Here is a 27,715-nt window from a genome sequence, read left to right on the forward strand (position 1 = left end):
ATGAATTAAATAAATAAAACACATGGTAAGTCAGTATTATAAGATAAAAAAAAATCCCAAATGTGTCTTATGAGGTCAAATGTAATTTATTTTATGAGATAATAATGTGTAAAAAATGTTAGGTTTTAAAATAACAATTATATGAAGTCAAATATGTGACTTTTTCAAGATAGAAATTATCATATATAAAGTCAAAGATGTTAGTCGAAATGTTGACTTTTACAAAACAATTATGACAGACTAAGTCTAAATTTAGAATTTTAACATTTTAAGTCAGTTCTATGAGTGAATAGTGAATATTGGCCTCCATTTGTCTGCAGGTAACGAAAATGTACAGTAAAAATCTGAATGTATTTGTAATACTCTAATATGGCCGAGAGGGGGTGCTGAATCTCCATACAGATGATATAGATAACGCTTTTATTTTGAAAGTCACGCTTGCAGAGCGCGTGCTGCCGCTCGAGTCCTTCATTCAGCTGCAGCTGAGGTCAGCGGGAGGATCAGCTACAGCACCGGGGAACTGACCAAGGAGGACATAACAAAATGTACCGGTGATTTCATTGCATACTTTCAGTCTGTCACATTCAGCCAGAATTCAAAAACGTCGACGAGTTGATGTGTTAGACTGTTAAATTCAAGCAGGTTTAACCAACGTAGCTAACGCTGCTAGCCGTTTTTAGCCTTGTTACATCAGTTAGCATTAGCTGCACAGCCAGGCCAGTGACACTTGATTAGCCATGTGCTGATATGATTATCAGACAGCTGGGATGCTGCTTTCATTAATGTCCACGGGTTGCCTTTGAAAACAACTGTTGATACTCTTTTTGGTGTTGTGCTAGTGAATGAAAGCGGTACGTGTGGATTTTTAAGTCTTATCAGTATCTGAAAAGGAAAATGAAAGCAATACAGTGCAATAGCATACAAGTTGTATACAGTGTTACATTGTCCTAAATTGATTAAGGGAAGTGGTGTAATAATAGTGTCTAATACATTGCACTCTTATTTATATGTTAGTAATTTGCACGTGTCAGCCTCATCAGCATTGTTACTGTTTACTTGTAGGTAGCATATCTATATTTCTAGCACTGTTGTCTGTGCTGCTACAAAGTGCAGTACAAGCTATTCTTAGAGAAACAATGTGTCACTTGTGTTTATAATTTGCAAACTGGAATCAATCAGCATTTGAAGAGACAAAAACTAACAATACAGGAGCATTTATATTAAATGTTGGACATAGAGAGTCAACATTGTGTCAGGGTAATTGGATAATCAGTCATATGCTGAGCCACAAGAGTCTCGTGTGCAACCTGTAATTGGATTTTGGATGTTGTCAGGTAGATATATAGCAGCCCTTCTGTATAAAGAGAGACACTGTTTAAACGAAGCAATAGTATGTTTGCAAAGACAAGCCTCTAATTTTCTCATGTACTCAGACAGCCACTTTGCTCAGGCATGTTTATGATGTAGGATAAGGTTTGAAATACATTTGATGGGTGTGCTGATAGTCCTGTATTCAGTGAATTGCTCATACATCTGACAGCCTGTCAGTTCTTTCATGGTGGTTGTCATGCCAATACTAAGTATTTTAGCAATACATGAGAGGTTTATTATCCCTACTCTGTTCAGGTAAGGGAAGCATTGGTACTTGCACATGCAGTTTATGAGAGGCTTTATGTAATAACGTCATTATATCCCCTCCTGAGCCTCCAAGGTTAAATCCTCGCATGTCATCTCCCTCAGCTCCAGAAGAATGGTGATGAGGATAAGAGAGTTGCCAAGTCATGGATAGACTGCCACAATGACACATGAGACCCTCACAAGCTCCCAGCTGTCTGTCAAGACGGCTGCTCTGCGCATGGTCGACCTGCCGCTGTCCGTGTGCAGCTCCCTGGCGCAGGTAAGGGTGTGTTTGACAGCGGTGGGAGTTGGTCATCAGATTTGTCGTTGGGAGTTGTTACTCTTTTCTATGTCTTGTTAATGAGAGGTGAGGTTGTTGAGTGTACGAGTGTACTTTCAGGTTCTCTCCCCTTTTCTTAATTAACTGTTGCAAACACTGTTTTTGTTCCTGTTTCTATTTGATTTGTGGAGTCTTAACATTGACTTAAACACATAGATGGACCAAAGTATGTATGTATAGTTTTATTTACAAGCTCCTGGGTGCCAGTTCACCTCCTGGGCACTGCTGAGGTGCCCCTGAGCAAGGCACCGAACCCCCCAACCGCTCGGGGCGCCTGACCAAAGGGCAGCCCCCTCACTCTGAGATCTCTCCACTTTGTGCATGTATAGGTCCTGTTTGTGCATGTGTGTGTCTTTCAGACCTGTGTGTAATTGACAAGCAAGAGTGAAAACATTGAATTTCCCCTCAGGGGGATTAATAAAGTAAATAAACTTAAACTTAAACTTATTTCAAGCAAATATCTATCTGTGACTTGTACTACTGTTGTGACAGTACTGGAATTTCTAACTTTCATTCAGTACCTTGAAAATATTTATGTTTGATACTACTTTTGATACCACAGGAAAAATTGACATTGAGGGCATTATTACAAGATAAATTTAAAAAGGTATAATGTGACAACGACTTTTTCTTTAGTTAGTTGGTAGCAGGGAACAGTGGAAAGACTGCAGTCAACATTAGCAATAAGAGAGAGCAAGAAAGTGCCCTTAATTTACATGTTTTCGCTGGCTCAAAAATTCCAGTGGGTTTCTTCTAACCAGTTTTGTCACATGGTACGTTTCTTTTTCTGAATTTCGGTGTAACCATAAATTCATTCGCATGAGGCAACGTGACTTGTCTGAAGGTCTAATCTGATTGAATTTGACACAACTCCATTCATACTGAGCCAGTTAGGAGAGCCCGTTAACATGTACAGTACTACTACGTGTTTACTGTGTGATGGAAAGATACTACCCAGCAGCTGAGCTTGATACTGTTGCTGTGGAGAAGGTGTGAAAGGGTTAATGTGATATGGGCATACAGTAAGGACAGCCAAAGTTCAGTGTCTGGCTCTCCAGGAGCATGAATACTGACTGCGCTGTTACGTGTGAATACAATGCAGTTACAGTTTGTGTTCATCATAATGAATTATCCACCTTTCCTTGTCCTTCTGGATAGTCAACAATATTTTCTCTCAGTGACCCCTATTGTGTGTACGAGCAGTGCGTGAGGAGGGAGTGTGTGTGTCCAGAGTCACGTAGCAGATCAGGTATCATTAAGAACCTGACAGGAGCACGCCTGACAAGTGGTAGTCACAGAGACAGAAACAGCATGGCAGCACTGTAGCACCATTTCAGTCATCCCATCCCATTTATTGGCTTTTCAAAAAAGAAAAGTCAACGTTATGGCTGTTGTCATGGCTCCAAAAACGGTGTTTATGTAATCCTCAGTTGTTGGGAATGTGCAGCAGCCGTGTCAGTGTAGATAATCCCCCTTGTCGCTCAGCGTTTCTATCTATAGACAGAATGGTGGGCTATGCACGCTATCCGAAAATTATTCTTTAAAATCTAGATGACAGGCTGATAGCTGATTTTGAGCGCTGCCTGTTACATCATCAGTAGAGTCATGCCTCCTCAGATGAACTCTCATCAGGCAGGACATTTGTGCTTGATGTATTTCCTTCTGTTTTTTTGTTTGTTTGTTTGTTTTCATCTCAATCTCAGTTGCAGAATTTCAAACTTGGATACTATATCATTGATGTCTGATATTCAGTGGTTACCCTTTGTAACTGTACACTGCAGTAGTTTCTTTTAAGTGTAGCTACTTTGCCTCAGTCTGCCACTGTTGCCTTTAGCTGGCAAGATTCTGCATATGCAAAAGCATTTCTAACAAACCTTAAAGAAATGTGCTCTGTGGGTTTGATTTTGTAAAAACAACAATTTCTGTGACACTCATATCTATAATGTATTATAAACATATGTATAATGCATCACAATCTGCTTATAGCACCGTATAATTATAGTTATAAGCAAATACTTATAATGCTTTATAGCAATAATCATAACACTATAAAGCATTTTCAAATGACCTATAAGGTCAAGTATCAAACTACTTCATGATTGCTGGTTACTCACTGTATAGCTGTAATACATTATAATCACTGTTATAATGAATTATAATGGTGTTGGGAGCTTTCAAGAATTTTTTTTAAGATATAGGCAGATATAATACATTACAAGCTAGTTATAAGTCACTATAAGTGGTCATTGTTTGCTTTAAGTGAAAAAGAGGTTTAGGAGGTTATAATGGATTTTTTACGCATGATTATAAAATGCTTTATAATGTGTTATGAGTATTAAAGCATTATGAATGTTTATGAGAGCTTAAAACTATAACCCTATCCTTAAAAAGTCTTAGAAGGCATTGAATTTATCAATCTAAAAAACAAGGCCTTAATTGGTATTTAAATGACTTAAGTCAATTTTTCAAATGTCTTAAAAATGCTAAGACATGAGAAGTGAATTTTATTTAAAAAACATTTCCTCACATGCATTGTAAAGTCTCAAAATAATTGGTAACATCTATGTTTTTTGTAAACACTCTACCCCTTTTTCCCAAAAAATTGTGATCACTTTGAAGTTGGTCTTAAATCTCATCCCAAGTGGCATTAAGAGGTCTTAAAAAGTCTTAAGTCTAGCTTGCCTTTAGCTACAGAAACCCTGAATAATTATACAGTGCTTTACGCAGGTTTTAATGCATTATAAGTAGTTTATAAAGCATTTAAGACATTGGCGTCTTGAAAGTGTTATCAGATATGTATTTATCAAAATAAAGTTTGAATAATGTTTGATTTGTCGTTATACAGTGCAGCCGTTCAAGAGTGTTCGATACTCAGTGCCGTGGACGTGTTGGTTGGTAATAAGATTTGATAAACGGCTGTAATGACTTCTTTAATTGCTTCTCTCCGGGTCTGTTTACCATGTAATGTTTTAGGATCTTTTGAATGTGAATTTTAGGCTTTTCTTATTCGTTCATTCAGGAAAAGGGATGTGATAATTTACTTATCATATGTAACGCTACAGAGAAACATGAGCTTTAGTTTGGTCAGATTTGCATCTTGCCAGGTCTCCCTTGAAAAAGAGATTGTTGATCTTAGCAGGACATACCTAGTTAAACATGAAGGAAATTAGCTTTTTTTTAAAGTGACTAACCAAATAGAAAGAAAATTAATATAATGCTCAGGATTCTTTTTTTAAAATGCATAACCATTTAACTGCAGTCTGTTTCTCCTTCTGCCCGTCCTCCAGGTGAGTGTCAGCACAGGCACCAAGAAGCTGTTAGCGGCCACTGCCTTTGGTGCCGCCTCGCTCCTCTTCCTCGCTCGCCGCTTCCAGAGGAGGAAGGGCAGAAAGAAGGCTCACTCTCCTCAGTGGGAGCATGCTGGCTTTGAGTTTTTGACCTCAACAGAAAACGGTAAAACTTCCTAACACTGAATTTTTTTTACCCCTCAACCAGCAGCTCACCAGCCTGTGATCTCCATGTAGTGTGTTAGCCCAGTTTGTGATGTAATCAGATTGACGGGCTCCTCCTGTGTTACCTTGAACTGTAAACAGCAAGCTCCAGATAAATGCTTTAACTCATTTAATCTCACTTAGGAAGATTTACCACTGATTAGAGTCCCCGAAGAGAAGTTAATAGAAATGGGATCGAATGAGCAGTTGGTCAGGGTAATTCAGTTTTTAACAAAAAAAGTTTAATAGATCGATGAATCTTTTCATTACACATGTTCGCAGTTGAGCTATTGCAGTCATCGCATTGGGAAACATGGTTTATATGATTGTGTAATCCTGCGACATGCTCATATAGCGTGATCACTGTGTTCTGATTTCTCTCTTAATCATTACCTCTGAACTGTCTTTATCCACCCAGATAACACCAGTCAGAACATCACTCTGTCCCTCAACTCAAAGAATGGCTTCTCGTCCGGTCTGGTTCTCAATTCAGGAGACTACAGAAAACTGTCCGGGTCTCTGCTCAGCCTGGCCTCGGTAAGACAAAGGCTCTGGCGTTTTAGGTTACATCCACTTGAATACATTTTCATTTTAAAACAAATAACTATTGCTACATTTACACCTAGCATCGCCACTACTATGCCGTTTTGGACTCCCTAAAATGGAGGCCTCTGAACACGCTGCTGAACCCATTTTAGTTTGGATACTACAGGGTAGTGTTTTCTTCTGGACAGGCAGAAACTGAGACTGATGCAGACACCCACATACACTTCCTGATTGGATCAAATCAGTCACAACATGTCAAGCCAAAGCATTAAAGCAAGCCCACATACCTGTTGTGATTTTATCCTTCTTGTGTGAGCACTCCTCTCCCATTGCCATGGCCTCCTCAGGTAAAGGATAACGCTCTGATATGTCGCCAGTCTGAGACCGGTTGGATATACTGCCACATTCATGGAAACGACATTGGAGACAACTCATGGTTGTGAAGTGAACATTCAGTTCACAGACATCAGACTGTTAAGTAATGAGGCTGTTTAATCAGCATCTCACACCTGTCAGGTGCTCACAAACACGGATTTTCACAAATTTGTGACCAAAATTTGACAGAAATATATCTGTTGAGTGCATGAAAAAGATCAATCTTTAACTCAAACCTGTGAAAAACGGCAGCAAAAACAAGTGTTGTGTTTAAATTTTTGTTCAATGTATTATCTGACATATCTGCTCTGCATTTATTTTAAGGGTGTTATGCTGCCTGGAAGTTAACCGTGTTCTTCTGCTGTGTCTTTGCAGGTAAAAAGCATGAACTCATCCAGCAGCAGCACTTGTGCAAATGAATCCAGCTGCTGGGACAGAGTGGGAGATGCAGATATCTGCAGTGTAGTTAACCTACCTGTCACCACACCTGAAAACCTGTACCTCATGGGTAAAGAAACTCACACATTACATCATCTCTCACTGTTTGTAATAACAAGAATGGACCACACAATAAATCAGTAGAAACAATGGAAGTATTTAATATAGTATTTCTTGGAATAATCCGCTATCAGCTGTTTGGTAATGGTGCCTTTGAGTTACCGATTGTTCCAGGAGACTTACGGTGTATGTGTGTGTGTGTTTGCAGGTATGGATTTATTCGAGGAGGCTCTGAGGCGGTGGGAGGAAGCATTGACATTCAGGAGCAGGCAAAATGAGGACGATGCCAGCTGTGCATCCGTCAAAATGGGAGCTGGAGACGCCATCGCTGAGCAGAGCATGGAGGTGAACACACAGATTAACCTCACCGCCATGTTAAACACCAACTCAATAAATGTAATGTCTCATTGATTCAGGAACAGACGTGATAGAGTTGGTCAGACGATGCTTTTAAGTTGTTGAAAACTGTATGTTTTCCTCGAAAACATCGCGTGACAAAGAGTTTGTAGCTTATGCAGAGTTGAAGTTGTTCTACAAACAAATAAAATTGTTGGACAGCATCTTCCTCAGTCTAACACCGAAGGGACGGTGTATTGATTCAAGCCTCTCCAGCACTTTCTGTACTCTGTGTACTCTGAAATCCTTTTATACCAGATGAAGGTGGAGAGGAGTAGACTGCCCACAAACACTGCACTCCAGGTCATATGTGAATAACCAGCACTCTGACGAACCCACCAGTGTGTCACGGAGTTTGGATTGTATAACAGCTTACTCATTGGCTTTCTAACCTGGATTAGTGAGGGTCAGATAGTTAATCTTGGGCACCCAAACATTTGTCCAGTCTTCCGCTCAAATCTTCTGTCAAGTATATCCCCTACTAGGTCCTGCCTCTTTAGAGAGCTTATTAAAAATTGGGTCACGGTGGATTCTCAAGAAACAAGTAAAGGAGATTTTTGGAGTGAAATGTAGTTTGAAAAGTCATTTACCTCTCCCTCATCTGGTACTTTTCAAACATTAACTTTTGGCTTCGTGACCATTTTGCCATGGCTGAATATGAACGTTTATGTGTTCAGGACGTCATCAGTGCAGAGTTCATCCACAGGCTGAAGTCTCTGCTGCAGAGGGCTTACAGCCTCCAGGAGGAGTTTGAGGGAGTGTTGTGCATGTCAGAGCCCTCGTCCCACAGCAACAGCCAGGGTGAGTCACTCATACAATATTATGTAATTTCCATGATCAATACAGTGTTACGCAACACGCTACAACTGTTATTCTCCATCACAGATAAAATGGCAGACATATTGGCCAGAGACGAGCTGGATGACCCCTGTCTGAGAGACAGCATCAGCATCGCCTCCACTGACTCATTTGTGTCTGCTGCTGAGGTAAAAGACGGTCTCATCATCATATTATTAATAACCATAGGATGATTATTAGTCATCTTATTTACATCTCAAGAAAAGTTTTATGCTTGACTGGCCAGTGTGTAGGATTTAGGGGTGTCTGTTGGCAGAAATGGTAAATAATATTCGTAACTATGCTTTCATCAGTTTATAATCACCTGAAAATAACAATCGTTGTTACCATAGAATAAGCCGGTTATATCTAGATAGGGAGTGGGAGTGTTGTTTCTACAGTAGCCCAGAAGAGACAAACCCAACCCTGGCTCTAGATAGGATCGTACATGTTTTTGCATCAGCCATCATAGTTCTCCTATATGCTCGGCAAACAGGAGAAGTTTCAGTCCTGCAACCTGACAGCTAGATGCCACTAGATCCTACACACTAGACCTTAAAATGTTTTTATTTGGAAATGCTGACAAGCACGAAATACAGTGAACATGTACTTAGATTTTAACATCCACCACCCATCCCACCCTCCTATATATGGAGTACACTCAGCTGAAGGAGCAGAAATTTTAAAAAACCAACAAGGTTACATTTAGCTGTACTTAATTATGTGTATACATTTGTATATGCATCAGAGCTGCAACGAATAATCAATAAATCTAATTTTCCAGGTTCTCAAATGTGAGGATTTGGTACTTAACTTGTTTTTACCTCACAGTAAATTTAATATTTTTAGGCTTAGAAATGCCAAGAAATGACATTTTATGAAGTTACTTTAGGCTCCAAAATACTGTAATAGGCCTTTCTTATTGTTTCCTAATGTTTTGTAGACCAAACAGTCAATCAAGAAAATAATCTACAACATAATAACGAACATAATAATTAGTTACAGCCCAAATATACATACATGCCTGCATCAGTCTACAAAGTAGATAGATGGTAAATCCAGTATACATACTTATAAGCACATATGGAGAAGCATTTTTAACAGTTGGAGTGATGTGAAGAGAGACAAAGTACCAAAACTGTTCTTTATACAAGCCCTGTTGGAAATACAAATTGACAAAAATTAATAGTGATAAATAAATAACAAAAGTAATTGGTATGGAATGGGACAGCAGTAGCTCAGCCCATAGAGACTTGGCTTGGAAGGGTTACTGACTCAAATCCCTGTACGGACAAAGTATGGAGTGTGGACTGGTAGCTGGAGAGGTGCAAGTTTGCCTCCTGGGCACCACCGAGGTGCCCTTAAGCAAGGCATTGAACCCTCAACTGCTCTGTGCGCCTGTCCACGGCAGACCTCTGGCTCTGACATCTCTTCATTTAATGCATGTATAGGTCCTGTTTGTGCATGTGTGTGTATTTCGGGCCTGTGTGTATATGAGTTAAAAAGACTGAATTTCCCTTGGAGGATTAATAAAGTATATCTTCTTCCTCTCCTTCTTCTTCTTCGAACCGAACAGACAAAGATAGAAGTATAAGAAAGAAAAAGTACATAAATAAATCTAAGCATTTCTGTTAGTTAGACTATATATATGGTGTTCTTCATGATTCAGTATTCCTAAATTGGGAGAAATTGCTAAGGAATATTAGCTGTAGTTTTTTTTTTTTTTTTTTTTTTTTTTTTGGTGAGATTATTTTTGTGGGCTTTTGCCTTTAATGACAGGACAGAAAGTGAAATGGGGAGACAGAGTGGGGACTGACATGCAGCAAAGGGCCGTGAGTTGGATTCGAACCCACGGCCGCTGCAGCGAGGCAGTGCCTCTGTACATGGGGCGCCGGCACTATCCACTACGCTACCGACACCCCAAATTAGCCTAGTTTTAAGATTGAATTAAGTGCAGCTTTCTATTAATACACTCTTCCAACATAGTCAAAAAATCCCTGAGTGTAATATCGCAGTCCTTGATATGTGTTTATCGTGCAATGACAATTTAAAAAAAAAAAAAAAAAAAAAAAAGCCCTAGGTATTACAGCTGAAAATGTGAAACAATGGTGTTGTTAATCTCATTATTTTGCAGAATAATCTGGATTATCATGGTGTCACTTGCTGGGATGCAGATGAAATATTGGCAACAAACTACTACTGTAATACTAAAGTGGAATATTAGTGTAGTGACCAGGGGCTAACACCTGAAACAAGCAAACATGTAAATCTCAAACTGTGAAGCATCAAATCAACAACCAGCTTTGATCTCGTTGTAGGTTCACCAGCCGGTGTTTACCAGAATTCGGCTGATCTCCTGAAGTCACTGTGGGGGCTCGAGCTGTGTATCCGCTGCTACTGGTGCACTTGACCCACAAAGAACAAAAATAAACTGGATATTTACTGAAGCTACATTCCTTGAAATGTTCAGTCAAGACGTTCATCTCCTAACCTGCTGAAAGCTAAACGTGCCGTATATCTCTATCAGGAATATATTACCATTTATAACCCCCAGCATTTGATATAAATAGCTGTTTACATCCTAAATCACTTAAAGCCTACACCATAATGTGAATCCTTATTTTAAAACCCAGAAAAGCTTTAAATGAAGTTATTTCTACCCTCAAACCTGTTTTACCACTCACAGACCAGTGAGTGTAAGTCAGAGCAGTCAAACTGGGTCAGTCATACTATAAATAGACCTCCAACATTCTTCAGTATACAACATACAGCTCCCTGTTACTCTGCAGCCGTTTTCACTACAGCTTCCACACACCATAACAACATGGAGAGATCTGTGTCTGGTCGGGAGTGGTTTCCTTATATTGCTCAAAAGTACACAGTGCAGTGTATTGACTAATAACCTTGAAAGCACAGAGGTCAGGTGTGACTCAGGAAGTAACACTGTGTTCCAGGACAACCTGCACTTATTTCAGGTGGGACGAGGAGCTCCAGGTTCAGTCTATTCAGACCACATTGACCTCAATGTTCAGCACCTGTCAGCTTGGTTAGAATTTAACTTTATAAGCATCTTTTCTTATTACATTTTACAGAGACAGTGAATAAAACAGTATTGTGGGAGCAAAGAAACACTGTGCCGATTCTACTGCTTAATTGCCTTAATATTTCCTGATGAAGCATCTGTTAGAGGTTTTTTGGATGCGCGTACCTCCTCTTCTTCAGAGGTTTTGGTGTCAGCCCTCAGAATCCAAAAGTCTGACAGTGCATTATAAATAATGAATAGTCTTTTTTTTTCAAAGTCTGCTTTCTGTCTCTGTATCAGCTGTCAGAGCATCGAGAGCTGAGAAGCGCCTTCGCTCTTGGTCATCTGCTTTTCTACGAGGAGGCACTGCAGATGGCTGAGGACGGCAAGATCTCCTGCAGGGTGCTGCGGTAATAAAACTAATATAGTAAAACACACATAATACAGAGATCCTACATTCCTGGAACATGCTGTGTGGAGTTGATTGCTTTGCCTGCCCACATTTTAATCTGGTCTTTCTCTTAATTTTCATCGTCAGCACTGAGATGCTGGAGTGTCGTGGGGACATTGATTTTCTGGCCAAGTTGCACTGTGTGCGGCAGGCATGTCAGGTACAGTATAACCTTATGAACTAAAATACATCATGATAACATAAATAAAGGGATACTGATGTAATAGTGGAATTAAATACAGCATACAATGTTTGAAGAGTTGTTACCAGATGGTTGTTTTCAGCAGATTTTATTGGTGCACTGTATAAACACAATATCAGGTGGAAATGCAGCAAATAAACAACCAGGGTGGAATAAAATCTTAAATTCATTGGGTTGTGCTTCCTTACTGAGGAAAATAGATGTTAACTTCACAGATGAATGCACCATTTCAAACCATTTAAAGCCAATAAGAGTAGAATTTAAAAGTTTCCCTTCATTTTAAGCAAAGAAAGGATCTAATTGAGAGCAATGTTTTTTCTCCTTAGCTCATTCTGTGCGAGAGAGCGACCCGGATGTTTCTGGCTGACACAGGAAAGAAAGTACTGTCTTCCATTATTGTTAAAGCACAGAAGGTGAGGCTGAAGCCATAACTAGTAAATAGTAAGATCTTAAATGAGTGCTGCTTCGCCTCCTAACCTCTTATCCTTCGGTTTTTAGAGCCCAAGGAGATTTGAGGAAGTGTTTGAGGAGATGATCTCCTTCCTGGAGGACACAGAGCACTGGGAAAACACAGAGGTGGAGCTGGCCACACGAGGGGTACGAGTGCTACTTTACTGAATTACAAAATGGCAACAGCAGGAGTGGAGAACCTCTCTTCTTTATATATAAAAAAACAACAACATCATACTCAATCTCATCCTCTCACCAGGTGAAGCACTTGAACTTCTATGATATAGTGCTGGACTTCATCCTGATGGACTCATTCGAGGACCTGGAGAATCCACCGATCTCCATCCAGAACGTGATCAACAACCGCTGGCTTAACAGCTCCTTCAAGGAGACGGTGAGTAATCACTTGAAATACTTTAGAGAGTTTCATTTGGTAACTAGGTAGAGGTGATCAGACGTGACTCACAGTTTCGTCACAGTTTTTGTTTTTAAAGTTCACATGAAATCAAAATATATGTTTTATGCTAGTATCTGGCCCAACAATAACTAAAAGTTGTTTTGTAGGTATTTTAGTGTTTTTCATTTCCTGGAAAACAATAAAAAAATGTTGATGTGCTTGATTGATGTGATGTTGATGAGACTGTGTATTAATTTTACATTCAGTAAAATACAGATAATATAAACACATGGCTACTAGTGAATTGCATTAGCTCCATCACAGGGATGAGCCTGCATTTCTCCTTCATCAGCAGCATTTACTTCTGATCTTGGCTCAAACATGTATGGCCTCACTCCAGATATGTTGTCTTCGTTTATTTCATCCTGTCTCCTTCGTCTGTAAAATCTGCAGGAGACTGTGATGGTGGTGGGAGGTCTTTGACAACAGAGAGCAGGCTGTTGTCTCCGTGTTGAGCTAGTAGCTACTGTCAGTGTGAAATTTTGCAAGTGGGGGCCAATAGCATATATTCAGTGCTATTGGGCTCTGTAAACGCCAATCAGTATCAGCGATAAGCTCCTCCTTAGCTTACTGTTTTTACATGAAATATGCAGAATCAAACAGCACTCTGCTAGTTGTTTTATGGGAATTTAAAGTTGATGTGTTTAATTTTTCTCATAGATTATTAATCTGCATGTATTTTACAGGCGGTGGCCTCAAGCTGTTGGTCAGTCATGAAGCAAAAGAGACAACACATGAAGGTAAAGGTCCAACATAATGTTCAAAATATTTTTTATGAACTGTTAGAGGACACGATGTAGATACCAGCCTCACTGATTTACCTCCTATATGACAGTTTTTATCTCAGGTCCAGTTATTAGGGATAGTTGCCTTGTTCAGGTAAAGGAATTCATAGACAACAAGCCCTACATTTTATTTGTTACACAGACAACTCATAACAACCAACAGTCATTGTTTGTATTGTCTTTCAAGTGGTCAGGACAGTTCACTTCAGTAACCTCTGCTATTTGTCTCAGGTGTCTGACGGCTTCATTGCGCATTTCTACGCTGTCTGTGAACAGATCAGCCCTGTTCTGGCCTGGGGCTTCCTGGGGCCCAAGAGCTCCCTGCACGACTTCTGCTGCTTCTTTAAGGTCGGTCACAGCACCAGAAAATAATTCACATCTCTTAAGTTTCCATTGTACCCAGATAGGACACACTAAAACAATCTTGACTGATAAATAGCCCAACTGATAAGAGGAAAGATTTTGTTCTTTGATTTTGGGGTGAAGCGTCCCTTCATGCACCTGTCCTTACAGTCTTCACCTCTCTTCCTGCAGGATCAGGTGCTGTACTTCTTAAAGGACATTTTTGACCTGGACAAAGTGCGTTATTCCTCTGTGGAGAGTCTAGCTGAGGACATGCTCCACCTGCTGCACCGGCGCTCTGAACTGTTGGTGGCCTACCTGGGAGCCGACTCCCTGCGGCACGTCAACAGCTGCAGCTCCCCGCAGGTGCAGCTGGTGCCCAGCGCCCTGCTGGAGGCTCGAGTGCAGTGAGAGACAGGTTAACAGACCCTCGTCACCAAAACACAACACACATGGAAATCTCAGCTTTATTGTAGGGTGAGTTCACACCAACTGTCTGGTCGCACACATCTTCATCTTCCATCTGTTGGACAGAACTGCTCATTTAAGAACTTTGATGTAAAACACCATTTGACGCCCACTCATCACATCTCCCATAATGCATTGTGCTCTCATTGCTCTGTATTGAGGATCAACTGTACCAGCTGTCTTGCCTTGACACTTGATCATTACCTCCAGTGTGGCCTCCTCCTCCCCAGCTCCCCTTTTCACTGTGCCATAGCAGTGCGCGTTATAAAATATCATAGCAATAATATTTGTAATTTAAACTTGCTGTGAAGCATTTAGCGTTAATTAACTTGCAGTAGATATTCCATTGTGTAAGTTAAAGCATATTTATTGCTGTTTAGAGCAATTTGTGTGACGACAAAGAGTATTTTACAGTATTTATTTTACTATACAGCTGAAATGATGCAGGATTTATTTTTTAGAAGTTATAGTTGTGCCTGTACGCAGCAATAGATTTGTGTCAGCTTCAGACATACAGTATGAATACCAATGTTGTATATTAACTTTATTAGATAGAGATCTATTAGATGTATTTCCACATCCTACTGGACATCAACAATGCAAAACCATTAAATGTACTTTTTGTTATAAGCACATGTTGCACAGGGAAATGTTGAACAAAGGAACTCTGAGAAATGTAAAATGTGTTGTGATATTATGTTAAGATATTAAAAAGGACTCAAAAACTGTCATGCAATATATTATATGAAACCCAGCTCATGCAGCCTACAAGGCCCTTAATCCCATCACACTGCCAGCGACAGGAAACACAAGATTATACTCTATTACATAATCCTACAGCTGTTCCACAACAGTTATCCATGACGGGCAAACACGCAAGAAGCCTTACTATCACTGCACATATTCCAAGCCTTGTCTTTGTCACTGAATGTTATTAAAAATATTATAGTCTGCTCTGCTGATCAGTCACTGCCATGTACAGAACATGCACAACATTAAAGCTTTGAGCAGGAATATTCATGAGTGGGGGTTCATGTTGCAGAAATGCTAGACATATTTTAGGATTTCCCCTTTAAAAAAAGATGGACCTGAATGAATTTGAACCTATCTTGGAACTAAATCCACATGCCCCCTGTGTACTCAAAGAGTTACTGGTGTCTGTGATCATTCCTCCTGGTGGTATCTGAAGTACAGATGAAGCTAAAGCAGTCTGAGTCTTTTGATTCAAAATTCCCCTTTCCACAGATGCTTTCCTTTAGAGGTCAAACTATTAACTACAACTATTGATTTTTTTTAAGCAAAAGCTCATCGGTTCAAAGCTTTAGACGTCAAGTTTCTGGACATTTGAACATGTCACCATGGGCTCAAGTAACTTGATCTGACCAAATGATTTATCGAGGGGGAAAAAAAGTGTATTGATCTATAGTAAGTTGTTGGTTGCAGACCTAGTTTCCATGACAGCAGTGGTTAGAGTAGCGCTTTAAAAAGGGACTGAAACTTTAAATGTTTCTCATTTGCTTTCTTACTCAGACTGCTGAAGTCTTGTTGACTTAACTTAATTGACAGTGCATTATGAAGGGATCTTTTCAGAGCCAGTATGAACAGGAGGAATGACCACGAGTTTTGTTCTATGACAGGTTTGTGGAAAATATTAAACTGTCATTTGAGGTGAATATTTATCACCACACCTGAAAGGGTTTTACATTTGTGAGTTCACTTTGTTTTTGTGTATAAATTAAATAAAGACTAATGAGAATGTGTTGGTCCTGTTTTCTTCTTTAACTTAACGTTAAATGCTGTTTGTTCTCCCAGATATAAAATAAAACTCAAGTGAATGAGTCCAGTTCATTTGTTACAACTTTATTAATGAACATGGCAACATTTCAAAAAGTCAAACAGTTGATTTGAGAAACAAAAACCCATATATTTGATAATATACACAGCACATGAAACCATTTTGTTTTTTACCTCTAAGGCATGCTCCTTGTTTTGTCTTCTACACCCCCACGAACTCTGTGTTGAAACACTGAGCATCTCACATGTACAGTGCACAGTCTCAAACATTTAAGTGACCCGTTAACTACAGAGAAGTGATTTGTAACTGATAACCCCCAAATTTTACTGTCAACATAACAGTGCATGTCATAAGTACATCAGATCCTGTCCTCATCCAACTTTCTAAAGCACATTCCTATTAACTAAAGGTTATTGATGAAGGCAATCAAGCGATTAAGAAACCATCAACTCTAAATACACTATGGCATCATGTTTTAAAAAAGAAAAAACAAGTTGATCCGAGCTGAAAAACATGTATCTGACCAACACTTTGCAATCACAGAATTTGAATTTCATTGCGTTGCTGTTTTTACCTTATCACTGGAGCTCTTGAACGGTCTACGTTCAGCAGTGGGGATTGACTCAAAGGATTCCTCCTTTTGGGGACAAACTACGACAGGGCCTGATTCTATGACCTAAGCTTGCAGCATCCTCCAACACTGTGAGCGAGAAGTGAAGGCAGCAGCGTTTCAATAGTAGATTTGCACTGCACTTGAGGGCAGATTCACACCACGACAGAGAAATAATAAAAAAAAATCATGTATATCACCGTGTTCTGATCTAGCGCTTGAGCACATTGCTAACTTCTGGCAACAGGTTTGCATGGCATGCATTTTGATATACCACTGTCAAAGTTGTCTAGAGCATTGATACACAGTCGCTGTCAGACTTACCGGGGTGCAAAAGATAAGGCTATCATCAAATATTAAGCACATAACGACAGTAACATTTCCTCAGTGAGCCTATGCAACAACTTTTTCTGTCACTTCTTTTTTTGAAACTTCATGTAACAAGTCATACAGCTCATATCATGCAGTTCATTCATGAAAGCAGATCATCTTAAACGGCTGTTCATACTTAAGATATCCTGGACATTTCTTTAACGACTAAGCATAAATGCATTGAGGCATGTTAAAGACACAGGTAAGCATTTCTTTGCATGTAAATCGGTCATGTCACTGGACAAAAACACTGGTTTCCTTAGGTTGCGCTTACCTGTGTTATTGCAGCAGAACCTAAGGTGCAAGGTCTGGGACGACACTGCAAAGATCAGATATATTGCACTGTTTGCCATCAGTGAACAACGCTTGAAATTAACAGCCTTTCACAACAGTGCTCATTCAGAAGATGTCATAGTCAATACTGGGCTAATCAGAAGCACTTCCACTACTAGCATTCCACATGCTCATATAGGACAGTAAAGTAATAACAGCAGAAACCTAAGCATGCTACACTCGAGTTATGCAGTAGGACTTTTTTTTTTTACTAAGCAATATGTTGCAATAAATGGCATTTTAAAAACATGATAGTCTCAACTAGACAATGGCACTTGGCAGGTCAGGTATTCAGAACGCAATAAATCCACATGGGCATCCTTAAAAACAGTTCCTACCGACAGTGTAACAGAAAGCGGACATTCAATCCCTCAGTTCAGAAATCCAACTGGCACTGAAATGCTACCTACACAGTCTAACAATCTAAGAGTATCAGCATACTGTGAAGTTTCAAAGTGAATGATGTGGAGTCACACAAGGGGAGATAAGTCTCTGAAACATGTGGTACAATAATCTAACGTACTATTCCTCTCCTCAGAACATTTCATACTTACCCAGAGACATGGGGAAAATTGCAATAATTCACAAAAAAAAAAACTACGTTTGCAGCTTATAAATCATCAAAAAAAAGGCGTTTATCTCTCAAGTCAGTCACAGTTTTGTACTTACAGTATACGAGGGCTCAACTGATGGATGAAGACTGCTTAGCCACCCCCGACCCTACAACATCTATGTTCTTATTTTGGATAAACACTAACAGAATGGGGACAGCAAAAAAAGCGATTTTTGCAATGTTTTTATATTAAAAAAACATTCTTTTGAAAAAACAAATTTATACATTTGAGTTAGTTCGCAATTTGAAAAGGGCAAGACAAAACTTTTTCAATGCATTTTACGATACAGTGGCAATTTACCTGACTGTCCTGGAAAAAGAACAGCACAAAAAGAATATATATAACACTAAAAATAGGCAACATTCTTGCAACCACGTTTTCTGAGGAACATGTTATGGAAAAATACTTGCTTACCGCTTTTCTAACCTTGCCTGTGGAGGAGGAAGTGTCTATATCAAGGCAAAATACAGTGCATACTACCTCAACAATGTCAGAAAACCAGGCAATATTTTTAAAAAAGGAGTGCCACAGCAACGCAGTTAATGCATGAGTTACGGTACATTAAACCTATCGACTTTCTTGTGACAAACATCTGTCTAACGCTTTAGTCAGAGCAATGTCAGGAAACACAAGCGTCAAAAAAAGGTCTATTAACAAGGATGTTTGTTGGTCTGAACCACTCAGGATCATTGCACGCACATTATGTATCTAAGAGACTTATAGACAGTTGGAGAGAGACAGGACAGCACAACTTTGAGTCAACCATTTTGGACAATTTAACCCCCCACACATGGCCTACATTTCAAACTTTGCCCCCCCCTTAAAACAAAAACATACAGAAATTCCTTTTAACTTTTTTGTTTGAACCACCCCAACTTACCAACACAGGAGGTTTCAGTTTGTTTTATTGCAAAAACACAACAGGCAAGAGCATTTTAAAACTGAGATGATTTACATGGTAATGTCTACAGCTTAATAAACATGAGTTCTAACCACATTTAATGTAGATACAGGGCTGGAATGACCATATGTATAATTACCTCACTAAAAACAAAGCATTTACAAGAAAAAGGAAAAAACAAAAAAAAAAAAAAAAAAAAAAAAAGAAGAGGACGTGTTCGCCGGGTAATCTGCCATCTATGTGAAACACTTTCAAACCAAGGAAATTTAAGATCTTCATCAAGGCGTCTGCATCCAAACATTTAACAAAGGATTTTGTTTCGACAATGTAGCATTTACTTTATGTCCACTTCACATTACTGGCCCTGTGCAGAAGAAATACATAGAAGATACATTGCATGTTAACAGCAGAAACAGTGGACTCAGCTTCCCAAAATAAAAAGCTAAAAAAAAAAAACCTGTGTAGGGAGAAAATCGTTTTGGTTAAGTGTATGAAGCTGAGGCAGTCACTGGAGCCCTGTAAAGCCTGAGGAGGGAACGAGGTTAGGACATAAAAAATTGAGTATTCAGTGGATGTGGAGGGCAGATTCTTATCGGGGGTGTACCTGAGGGGCTTGTGGTGCTGCACCCATCGTCTGAGGGTTGCCTGTGCCGTAATAGGCAGCCTGCTGACGGTAGTACTCAGCCCAGGCAGCGCTGTAATCTGGCTGGCCTCCTGGCTGAGAGGCGGCTGCTGCTGCTGTGGCCTGAGGGGCCGCTTGACCTGAAGGTAAAAGGTGAGAAGCTGTTAGGAAAAAATAACCCTCTGGAAAATGAGCAAAACACTGGCCAGCTGCTTCAGGCTATTAGAATCTTCTTATGGGAATGCCTGACAGTTTTCTGTAGTGTGACAGTTAAACAGGTTAAAGCAGTTTCTCTTTTCAGTCAAACAGTGAGATGCAGTACTTTAACATGCTTCCTGATATAGTTTCAACTGCTACTAATCTCATTTCAACTACCAAACAAATTCATATCACAGTTTAAGGTAAAATTCTTTTTGAGACAGCATTTGTAAGAAGGGGAACGAACCCACCACCACGTTCTTTGGGTGGCGGGACAGAATCCTTCTGCCTTTCTGTTGGGCGGCTGGGAGAGCAGCCACTCTACCTCAGAGGGCTGCTAAAGGAGCACAGCCACCCTTTAACATTAAAAACATATCATGTCAGAGCTACAGAGGGAACCTGACTTGACTTGCTCCTTTCTCTACTTGGGAGGGAGGCTCCCATTTCCATCTATTCAAAGTGAAGATGATGAATCACACAGTTAAACGGTTTCTTCACTTATGTTTCTGTTATATAACTTAACTCCAAACACCAGGAGAACACCTACTTATCAAATAATAGGCCTCATGCACACTACAAGTTAGGGGCTGGGATGATGCGATACCATCCAGATTCTTGGGTGCCAGTTAGATATTGCAAGTTTACTGCAATTCTACAGGTATTGCAATTAACTTATTAACACTAGACCATAAGAAAAAAAGTTAAATCATGTTTCCAAAAACAATACACATCCTAAATGTCCTTAAAGAATTTTATTCCTGAGAAGCACTGTGTGACTTAAAGGTGCTATTAAGGATAAGCTATGCAGGATTTTTCTATTTAAAAAAAAAAAAAGAAGAATGCATGAGCTCATACAGATGTAATCCCTGCCAATCATCATTTGCAACCCACTTGAGGTGTGTCAGTGGATATTTTTTTTGCAGAGACTGCCCTCTACCTGTATTTTCACAATGATGTGGTGTGACAAGGCTTTATAAAAAGGTAATAACTAGGTGCTGGACCATTAGCAGCAGGCATCCAAGAGACTCAGCGTCCAAGAAAAATGCAAGTATAGCAAGGTGACACGCCAAACAAGTTTCTCTGGTTTGGCTTTTACTCTGACTTTTGCTGGCGAGCATTGTCACGTTACCCATAGATTACCACAATAAAAATGGCACCTTCTTTTCACCTCTGCATTTGAATGATATTGATTCAAGAATTTAGAAAATGTAAAAGAGTAGGATTTAGGTGAATGCATTTTTCCCACTGCTACTGCAAACTGTGTTGCATTGTCCTGTATACGGTTTCTTGACTAAAATACGAAATTAGTTATTCACAACTATGTTGTATGTTATATTATGAAACTGACATAACACTGTATATCTGACTTTCATTATAATTTTGCATCTGTGGCACTAGTTGAGGGATCAAATTTGGAATTAAAGCCTTGAAATAGGAGGTAAAATGCTCCATGAATGAAGTGTGGTCTTACTATAAAGCCTGATTTCATAAACAGGAGTACTGACCTTGTTTCTTGTAATACTCCTCCCATGCTTTTGTGTAGTCCTGAGGTTGTTGACTCTGTTGACCTGCAAAGACAAAGGAAAAATGTGTCAATGCATCCAAGAGCTAAATAATTCACATCACAACATTGATCCTACATGGCTTATATCCATGACCCACAAAATCAAACATGTTGCATCATTTAACTCTACACACATTCAGTAGAAGTACAAACATTCATGACACATGGCAGAACTTTGCCATCAGTTTTGGTAAAGACCTAAGATAGTCTAAGAAATAAGCTACTCTAAGCTCAGAAAAAGGTGGTTCTGTGTCCACAGCTCAGTCCTGTAGATAGTCAAGTGTTTCAGTCTAAACAGCACAGGGATCAAATGTCAAACCAAGTGGAGGCACACTGAAAACGCTCCACAGCAGGCCAGCAGTACTGACAAATACCCAGACCTGAAAAAGAAGCCGGATTGAATGCCCCGTCGCTGTTTAGACTGTCTTGTGTTAATAGGTGTACACTGAAACTACGTTCGTATACCCATTTTCTTGTAATATTCCTCCCAGGCCTTGGAGTAATCTGCCTGTCCACTCTGACCTGCAGCCTGTGGGTCACCTGTTAAAAAAAACGGTAACTTGTAATTAGTGAATCATTCTCAGCAGTTTGTCCTCCACCTGCCTGGGTCGGGTCTGTCAGCCTAGGGGTGGTGGAGGAAAACTATCCTGTCCCTGGGGTAATATAAAAGAAAAAGTTTTTTTTTAAAAGCTGCTCTGCAAAAAGCAAAGGCATTTTAAAAGGTGGAACCAAACCAATTTGTTTCCCGTTAGTGGCACCCTGAGGACGTGAGCACAGACACTACTAAAGTAAAGCTAGTAAACTACACTGCTCTACTCCTGTCCCAACAGTTTCTGCTTCTTCTAGACGCACAGACACTGCTTAGCGAGAAACACGTCAGTCACCTTGGCCGTTGGTTTGAGTCGTGCCTGGAGCCCCACTTGTCGGGGTCATGGGAGCCTGTGGCTGCTGGCTGTACTGAGCGTAGTAGGCTGCCCACGCTGCTGCGTTGGCATCAGCTGCTGCTTTATCTGAACAAAATAAGTTTTGTTAGCAAACGACAGCCAAAATAAAAAGCTATAAACATACAGTCTCAGCTGTCCGTTGGATCTCAGTAACTGTCTGTGCAAGATGATACGCATGATTAACTTTTAATTTCAGTCAAACATTAAATGTATTGAGAAGCAGGTACTCACTTGGATCAGGTTGTCCTTGTTGCCAGTGTGGGTAGCCGTTGCCCCATCCCTGAGGCTGGTAAGGCGCTGGTGGACCGCTAATGAAAGAAAAAAAATAACCAACTTTCCAGACTTTCACCTGTGTCCAAGTATGCATGTTATCAGCTTCACAGATGGAGTAAATCAAATTTCTACTGTACTTACTGTGGTCCTGGAGGTCCCTGGTTGTATGGTCCAGGGTTGTATGGACCCATGGGAGCACCAGGGGGTCCCGGTGGTCCAGGAGGACCATGTGGGCCTGGCCCTCCATGTGGACCAGGGGGACCGTGCGGGCCACCCATTGGAGTGACGGGTCCCTGAAAACATAGACACACATCCTGGTCAGTAGACAAACTTACAAGAAACAACTGTCTCCACAGGAGGTTCAAACTCTTAAGGCCAATTTCCACCAGATGCGTGTTGGTTGCGTCTGCGCTCCGGCACGGCAGCGGAGCCGACAGGATTCCATTCTAGTCGATGTGGGTGTTTCCACCAGCTGCGGCTGTGCTGCGCTCCGGCTCCGTCTCAGCTCCGGCACTCCGGAGCCCTCCACAACAGATAGGCAGGACTTCTATTTTTGCCGGACGCCGGAGCACAACACAGCAATTCAGCACAGAGCAGATCGTGCGGGGCAGGAAGTCGTGCACAGAAACACAATAAAACATCCGGTTCATTTTCAAAATAAAATACACAGTGTTCACGGCGGATCATATTTCCCAGCACTACACCTTAAAAACTACATAATGGGCAGAGGCAGGCCTGAAGTCAACAGGTCAGAGTTTTTCAGACATCATTTCACCCTGTGAACACCATGGACGAGGAGATATTAATCATGGCAGTGCACCGAGATGTCTTCCGGCGGAGATGCACCGCACCACACAGCAAACGCACGGTGGGTATTAATGGACGGCGGAGCACGCAGCGGATAACCAGCGCTGCCGTTCTGCAACGGACACGCATCCAGTGGAAATCCGGCGTTTGCGTCTTACCCCAATTTTCTCCTCTACCAGCTGCCGGGCATAGTCGATCTGCTGAGGAGAGCCCCGAACTGTGAACATTTTGATGTTGGGATCTGCGTTGGGTGGAGGGTTCCTCTGCAGCTCGATTCTGGCTCCAGATTGCTGGCTGATGCCCTTGATTGTCTCACCACCTGAAGAGTTCAGAGACAAACATTAACCACAACAGCCAAAAACATTTACTTAGAAGGAATTCGAGAGCCCACAAGAGGACCGTGGAGGACTGGTCAAGATCACCCCTGATTAAAAACATGTGCAACATGTTTCTCCTTTTACCAGCATTTTGTTTGTGTATCATAAGTCTCCAAAAGGAGTGAAGTCTGTGTATTTTAAACCTTTGACCAGATATGTCAAACTTAATACTGTTAAAGGGTGACTTGCCTTTTCCAATGATGAGGCCAGTCTTCATGGTTGGGACAGTGAAGGTAAACTCCTGCAGGCCACCAGGGGGGCCCATGTTCCAGTTCCCCTGCCCACGACCACGACCTCTTCCACCGCCATGTCCTGGAGGCCCACCGGCCTGGACGCTCCTCAGAAGATCAGAGATAATTTCTGCCGCATGCTGAGCCTGGTCAGGGGGGCCCATGATCTGTGCTATCCTGTCTGGTGTGCTGCCGTCATCTGGAAGGAGGAAAATAGGGTGATGAGAGACTATCCAGACAGAGCTTATCTTGCTGGGATAAAATGTTATCACTTAGTTCTGTGTTCAGGTCTCAGACAAGTTTAGGGTTAGGGTTATACATCAGCTTCTCAGCGTGGTGCATGAGTTTTCATCACGGACCATACACATTTTTAACTATGTCCAAATGACATGGAATGGCTTTAGACCATGGTTGTTTCTCAGTTATTTTTCTTAATCACTCACCTGGTTTAAACTGAATCCGGACACCAGTGTCATTCTGTATTTTCTTGATCATCTCTCCATTTCTGCCAATAACAATTCCCACTGCAAACCGAGGGACGGGAACCTACATGACAAAAATATAACCAAAGTTAAGAAACTGATTCAACCCCTCATGTTCAACAGGATAAATGAGATAAATTATTCCACTCACATCTAAGCTGTCTCCTCCTCCACCGCCTCCTCCAACTCTTGAACCATATTCGCCCCTCTGCTCCCTGAAGCCTTGATCTCTGATCAGCTCCATCACCATCTCTTTGGCTTGCTGAAGAAAAAAGAAAGTACATCTCATTATAGACTACTCCACTGTCTCCATGGAGACAAATGAGGGATATTAAGGGTCATGGATTTACTTATATGTAATTAATGGAAAAAGGAACAACTCTATAATGTCGTGAGTGCACTGGTCACGTAAACAAGGACTCACCTGAACTTTAAAAGGTTCTCCGGAAATACGGAGTGGCTTGTCTGCACCTGTGTTTTGGGGTCCGTCTTGGATCATGACCATCTTCACTCCAGCTCTTTCCTACATTGAGAAAAGAACAACAAAAAAACATGCCATCAGGGTGGCTCTGTGCCAAATGTGTACCCTGCTTAAAGGCAGTGATTGTGGTCACTATCACTCTGGAATCACTGGACACTCACCTGAAGGCTTTTGATGGTTTCTCCTCCCTTGCCAATGACGAGTCCGGCTTTTGAGGCAGGGACCATAATCTCCTGGACAGTCATTCCCGGGCCATCATTGTGGTTGAATGCTGGAGCCGGACGCCCCTTCTCAACTATTTCTGTTAGTAACCTCTTTGCAGCCCTGATGAGAATAATGACCATCATACACATCATGAAATCCCTGACCTGGACCTCACACAAAGACTTTTAATGAAGGAGACCACTGAATGAAAGCAGATGTTTACTCACTGGATGGATTCTGGCCCTCCTGTTAATGTCACCGACCTGTCAGGCATTCCTCCACTGTCTACATCACAGAGACAATGCAGTTAACACAAATCTTGCGAGAATAACCAAAACATCTTGTCTTGCTATTACTAAGATGTACAGATGACAGATCTAAACTTACCAGGTGCAATCTGTATTTTACATCCAGACTCTTGCTGCAGGCGAGATATCTGTTCACCTCCTCTTCCAATAACTAGAGGGGGAAAAGTGTGTTACCTCACAATATTCGATCTCAACAAGACTGAACTGCTTTCTTTGTTTATTCTCTTAAAGACTTACTGAATCCAACCATTCCATCTGGAACCTTGAATTCCTCTGAAATTGACCTGGAATAACAGAGCAAATCAACATTAGGTTTGTAATAAGTGGGCAAATGTGTTTGATATGTGACATAAAAATATTTTAACTTCAATTCTAGTATCTACCTTGGGGGGCCACCCATTCCTCCCATTCCTGAAAAGGCTGCAGAAAGAGAAATTACAGTAAATTAAGAGTAGAAATATACAACAAATACAAGTTAAGCACATATAACAAATTTTCAATTCATGCTAATTTCTCTGCCAATTACTTTAAGCAGGGAATTATCACAAATTACAGCCACATATATTAACCACTACACCACCGGGTCACTTACCATCATTAGTTGCCACTTTCTTCGTCTCTGGTTGGTCTGCGACAACATAACATAGTAACCAGTATGAGTATCTATCATTATACCCATCATCACATTACCAAACGTGTTCTACAATCTTAAAGTGGCTTATCAACACTGCCTGAAGTTTAAACAGTCAGGATAAACAGGAGAGGCCTGCACAGCCACCACCAAACATACAGGGGTGGAATATACTTTCAGTTGCAGGTTTACAAGGTGAAAACTAATGCAGTCCAAATCAACAGTCGTGCAATAAATCATACCTCCTGAAGATCATCTTGGTCATGCTTTAGTTTGAAGTTACATGTGGTTTTAAGTTTGATTTGGCATTATGACCTTCATGAATGTAGGATATATTGCAGGATTGCTGTTTTAGACTTCATTTCTTTTTGCTTAAGTGTACCAAATGAACTGGAAACTCAGAGCTCATGGTGCAAATTTCTAAATATTTACTTAAGGCTGTTTTAGCAAAGCAAAGCAGAAACCAACAATGACCCAACCTGCTCAGAAAGTATAAGGACTCTCAAAATTCCCATCACCCACCCAAAGATTTTGTCATCAAATCATAAGATCACATGTTAGTTCCCCAAATATTAACACAATTTCATCGCTACAAGATACTGATTTGAAACAGCTGTGAAGACAGTGAAAATATTATCCAACTCTCAACACATGCAATAACCAACATACTGCACTGGCTTAATAAGAGAAAAAACATTAACATAACATTAAATATGGTTAGTAGAAATATAGGAAATGTTAGATTTATTAATGATTATACACATGTACATAAAAACAGTATCACTTTAGATGTAGTTGAGTTAAGAACATGTCTAAGTAAACACAACTCTGCTAAAACATACAGGCAAGCATTAACTATCAAGACTTGCATTGAATCGATTTGAGCCACTGACCGATATTCAGGTTAGGCATGGGAAAATACCCACCAGCGTCCTCCAGGGGCCTTTTCTGGCCCCCGTAGCCAAATTCGTTTGATGGGGGTGCCGCAACGCCATCGCCACCGATCTTCGCTGCGATCTGAAACACAAAATAAAAAGAAAACGACAATTTAAGATGATTCCTTGGCTGATCGTGTTTGACGCGTTTGGACGGGCACGCTGGCTGCGGCCTTCACTTCAGTCCGGAAGTCTGAGCCAACAAAGAAACGAGAATACATCCTTACTTAAAATAATTATGTTATGCCATTAAACCTACAAAGCATGTATTTCCAATGACTGATTATATCTGTCTAATGCATTCTGTACATTCGGCTATAGTCACTTTTGCTTTCACATCTGTTCTCGTTTTTGCCGTGTGGCGTAACATCAGCTAGTCATCGTTAGCTTAGCATAGCCCGCCGTGCTGCCGTGTGTTAACGGCGGAAGAAAAAACAGCTAAACTCGTTTTTTTGCGCCAAACTTCCGGAGTTATTCTTACACTTAATTCATCCATAGGTCTTCTCACCTGTCTTGCTCGCTGTAAAGCGTCTTTAAAAGCGTCGTTCATTCCGCCACCGGCGTTAGAGGACGGGGGAGCCACGCTGCTGTAGTCAGCCATATCTGCTGCTCTTCTCCTCCTCGGCGCGACAAGATGGCCGGTTACATTCACGGGATCTGGACGGGAAAACCCGCGGTCAAATGCCCTCTCGCGATAACAGTCATGCTTGTTTACGCTGCTATCCAAAGGTTTTAGTTTGCAATCTGACTACGATTT

At 40.8% G+C, this 27,715-nt stretch overlaps 2 protein-coding genes across 8 annotated transcripts; one reads left to right on the top strand and one right to left on the bottom strand.

The window, feature by feature from the left end:
• Positions 1-438: 438 nt before the first annotated feature.
• On the top strand, positions 439-16,028 carry miga1 (mitoguardin 1). Its single transcript, XM_033651088.2, has 16 exons — positions 439-545; positions 1,741-1,897; positions 5,245-5,410; positions 5,867-5,985; positions 6,745-6,877; positions 7,076-7,212; positions 7,941-8,064; positions 8,149-8,249; positions 11,423-11,532; positions 11,661-11,733; positions 12,102-12,188; positions 12,274-12,372; positions 12,485-12,619; positions 13,369-13,422; positions 13,699-13,815; positions 14,002-16,028. Exons 2-16 carry the CDS (start codon positions 1,799-1,801, stop codon positions 14,218-14,220), a joined length of 1,773 nt encoding a protein of 590 aa, XP_033506979.1. The 5' UTR covers positions 439-545; positions 1,741-1,798; the 3' UTR covers positions 14,221-16,028.
• Positions 16,029-16,121: 93 nt separating this feature from the next.
• fubp1 (far upstream element (FUSE) binding protein 1) lies at positions 16,122-27,613 on the bottom strand. Of its 7 annotated transcripts, XM_033651091.2 has the most exons (20): positions 27,467-27,613; positions 26,917-27,040; positions 25,985-26,020; positions 25,776-25,812; positions 25,630-25,676; positions 25,472-25,543; positions 25,312-25,369; positions 25,042-25,204; positions 24,824-24,922; positions 24,551-24,661; positions 24,361-24,463; positions 23,877-24,116; positions 23,469-23,629; positions 22,645-22,796; positions 22,462-22,538; positions 22,171-22,296; positions 21,752-21,826; positions 21,228-21,290; positions 19,507-19,664; positions 16,122-19,266 (listed from the first exon to the last, which is right to left on the bottom strand). In XM_033651091.2, exons 1-20 carry the CDS (start codon positions 27,557-27,559, stop codon positions 19,258-19,260), a joined length of 2,004 nt encoding a protein of 667 aa, XP_033506982.1. In that variant the 5' UTR covers positions 27,560-27,613; the 3' UTR covers positions 16,122-19,257. The 7 variants fall into 7 exon arrangements, with proteins under 7 accessions (XP_033506982.1, XP_078029164.1, XP_033506983.1 ...); XM_078173038.1 differs by lacking the exon at positions 21,752-21,826 and having other exon boundaries at positions 26,950-27,040; XM_033651092.2 differs by having other exon boundaries at positions 16,122-19,664; positions 26,950-27,040.
• Between the last annotated feature and the right edge of the window lie 102 nt (positions 27,614-27,715).

The sequence above is a fragment of the Epinephelus lanceolatus genome, chromosome 12 (genome assembly GCF_041903045.1).
Source record: "Epinephelus lanceolatus isolate andai-2023 chromosome 12, ASM4190304v1, whole genome shotgun sequence".
Classification (NCBI taxonomy): domain Eukaryota; kingdom Metazoa; phylum Chordata; class Actinopteri; order Perciformes; family Serranidae; genus Epinephelus; species Epinephelus lanceolatus.

Coding starts and splice junctions, on each gene's coding strand:
- miga1 (XM_033651088.2), top strand. CDS start 1,799: ATGACACATGAGACCCTCACAAGCTCCCAGCTGTCTGTCAAGACGGCT. Junction 8,065..8,148: donor GTCCCACAGCAACAGCCAGG/GTGAGTCACTCA, acceptor TCTCCATCACAG/ATAAAATGGCAGACATATTG. Junction 13,816..14,001: donor ACTTCTGCTGCTTCTTTAAG/GTCGGTCACAGC, acceptor CTCTTCCTGCAG/GATCAGGTGCTGTACTTCTT.
- fubp1 (XM_033651090.2), bottom strand. CDS start 27,559: ATGGCTGACTACAGCAGCGTGGCTCCCCCGTCCTCTAACGCCGGTGGC. Junction 25,813..25,984: donor GAAAGTGGCAACTAATGATG/GTAAGTGACCCG, acceptor CTCTTTCTGCAG/CCTTTTCAGGAATGGGAGGA. Junction 21,291..21,751: donor GGAATATTACAAGAAAATGG/GTATACGAACGT, acceptor TTGTCTTTGCAG/GTCAACAGAGTCAACAACCT.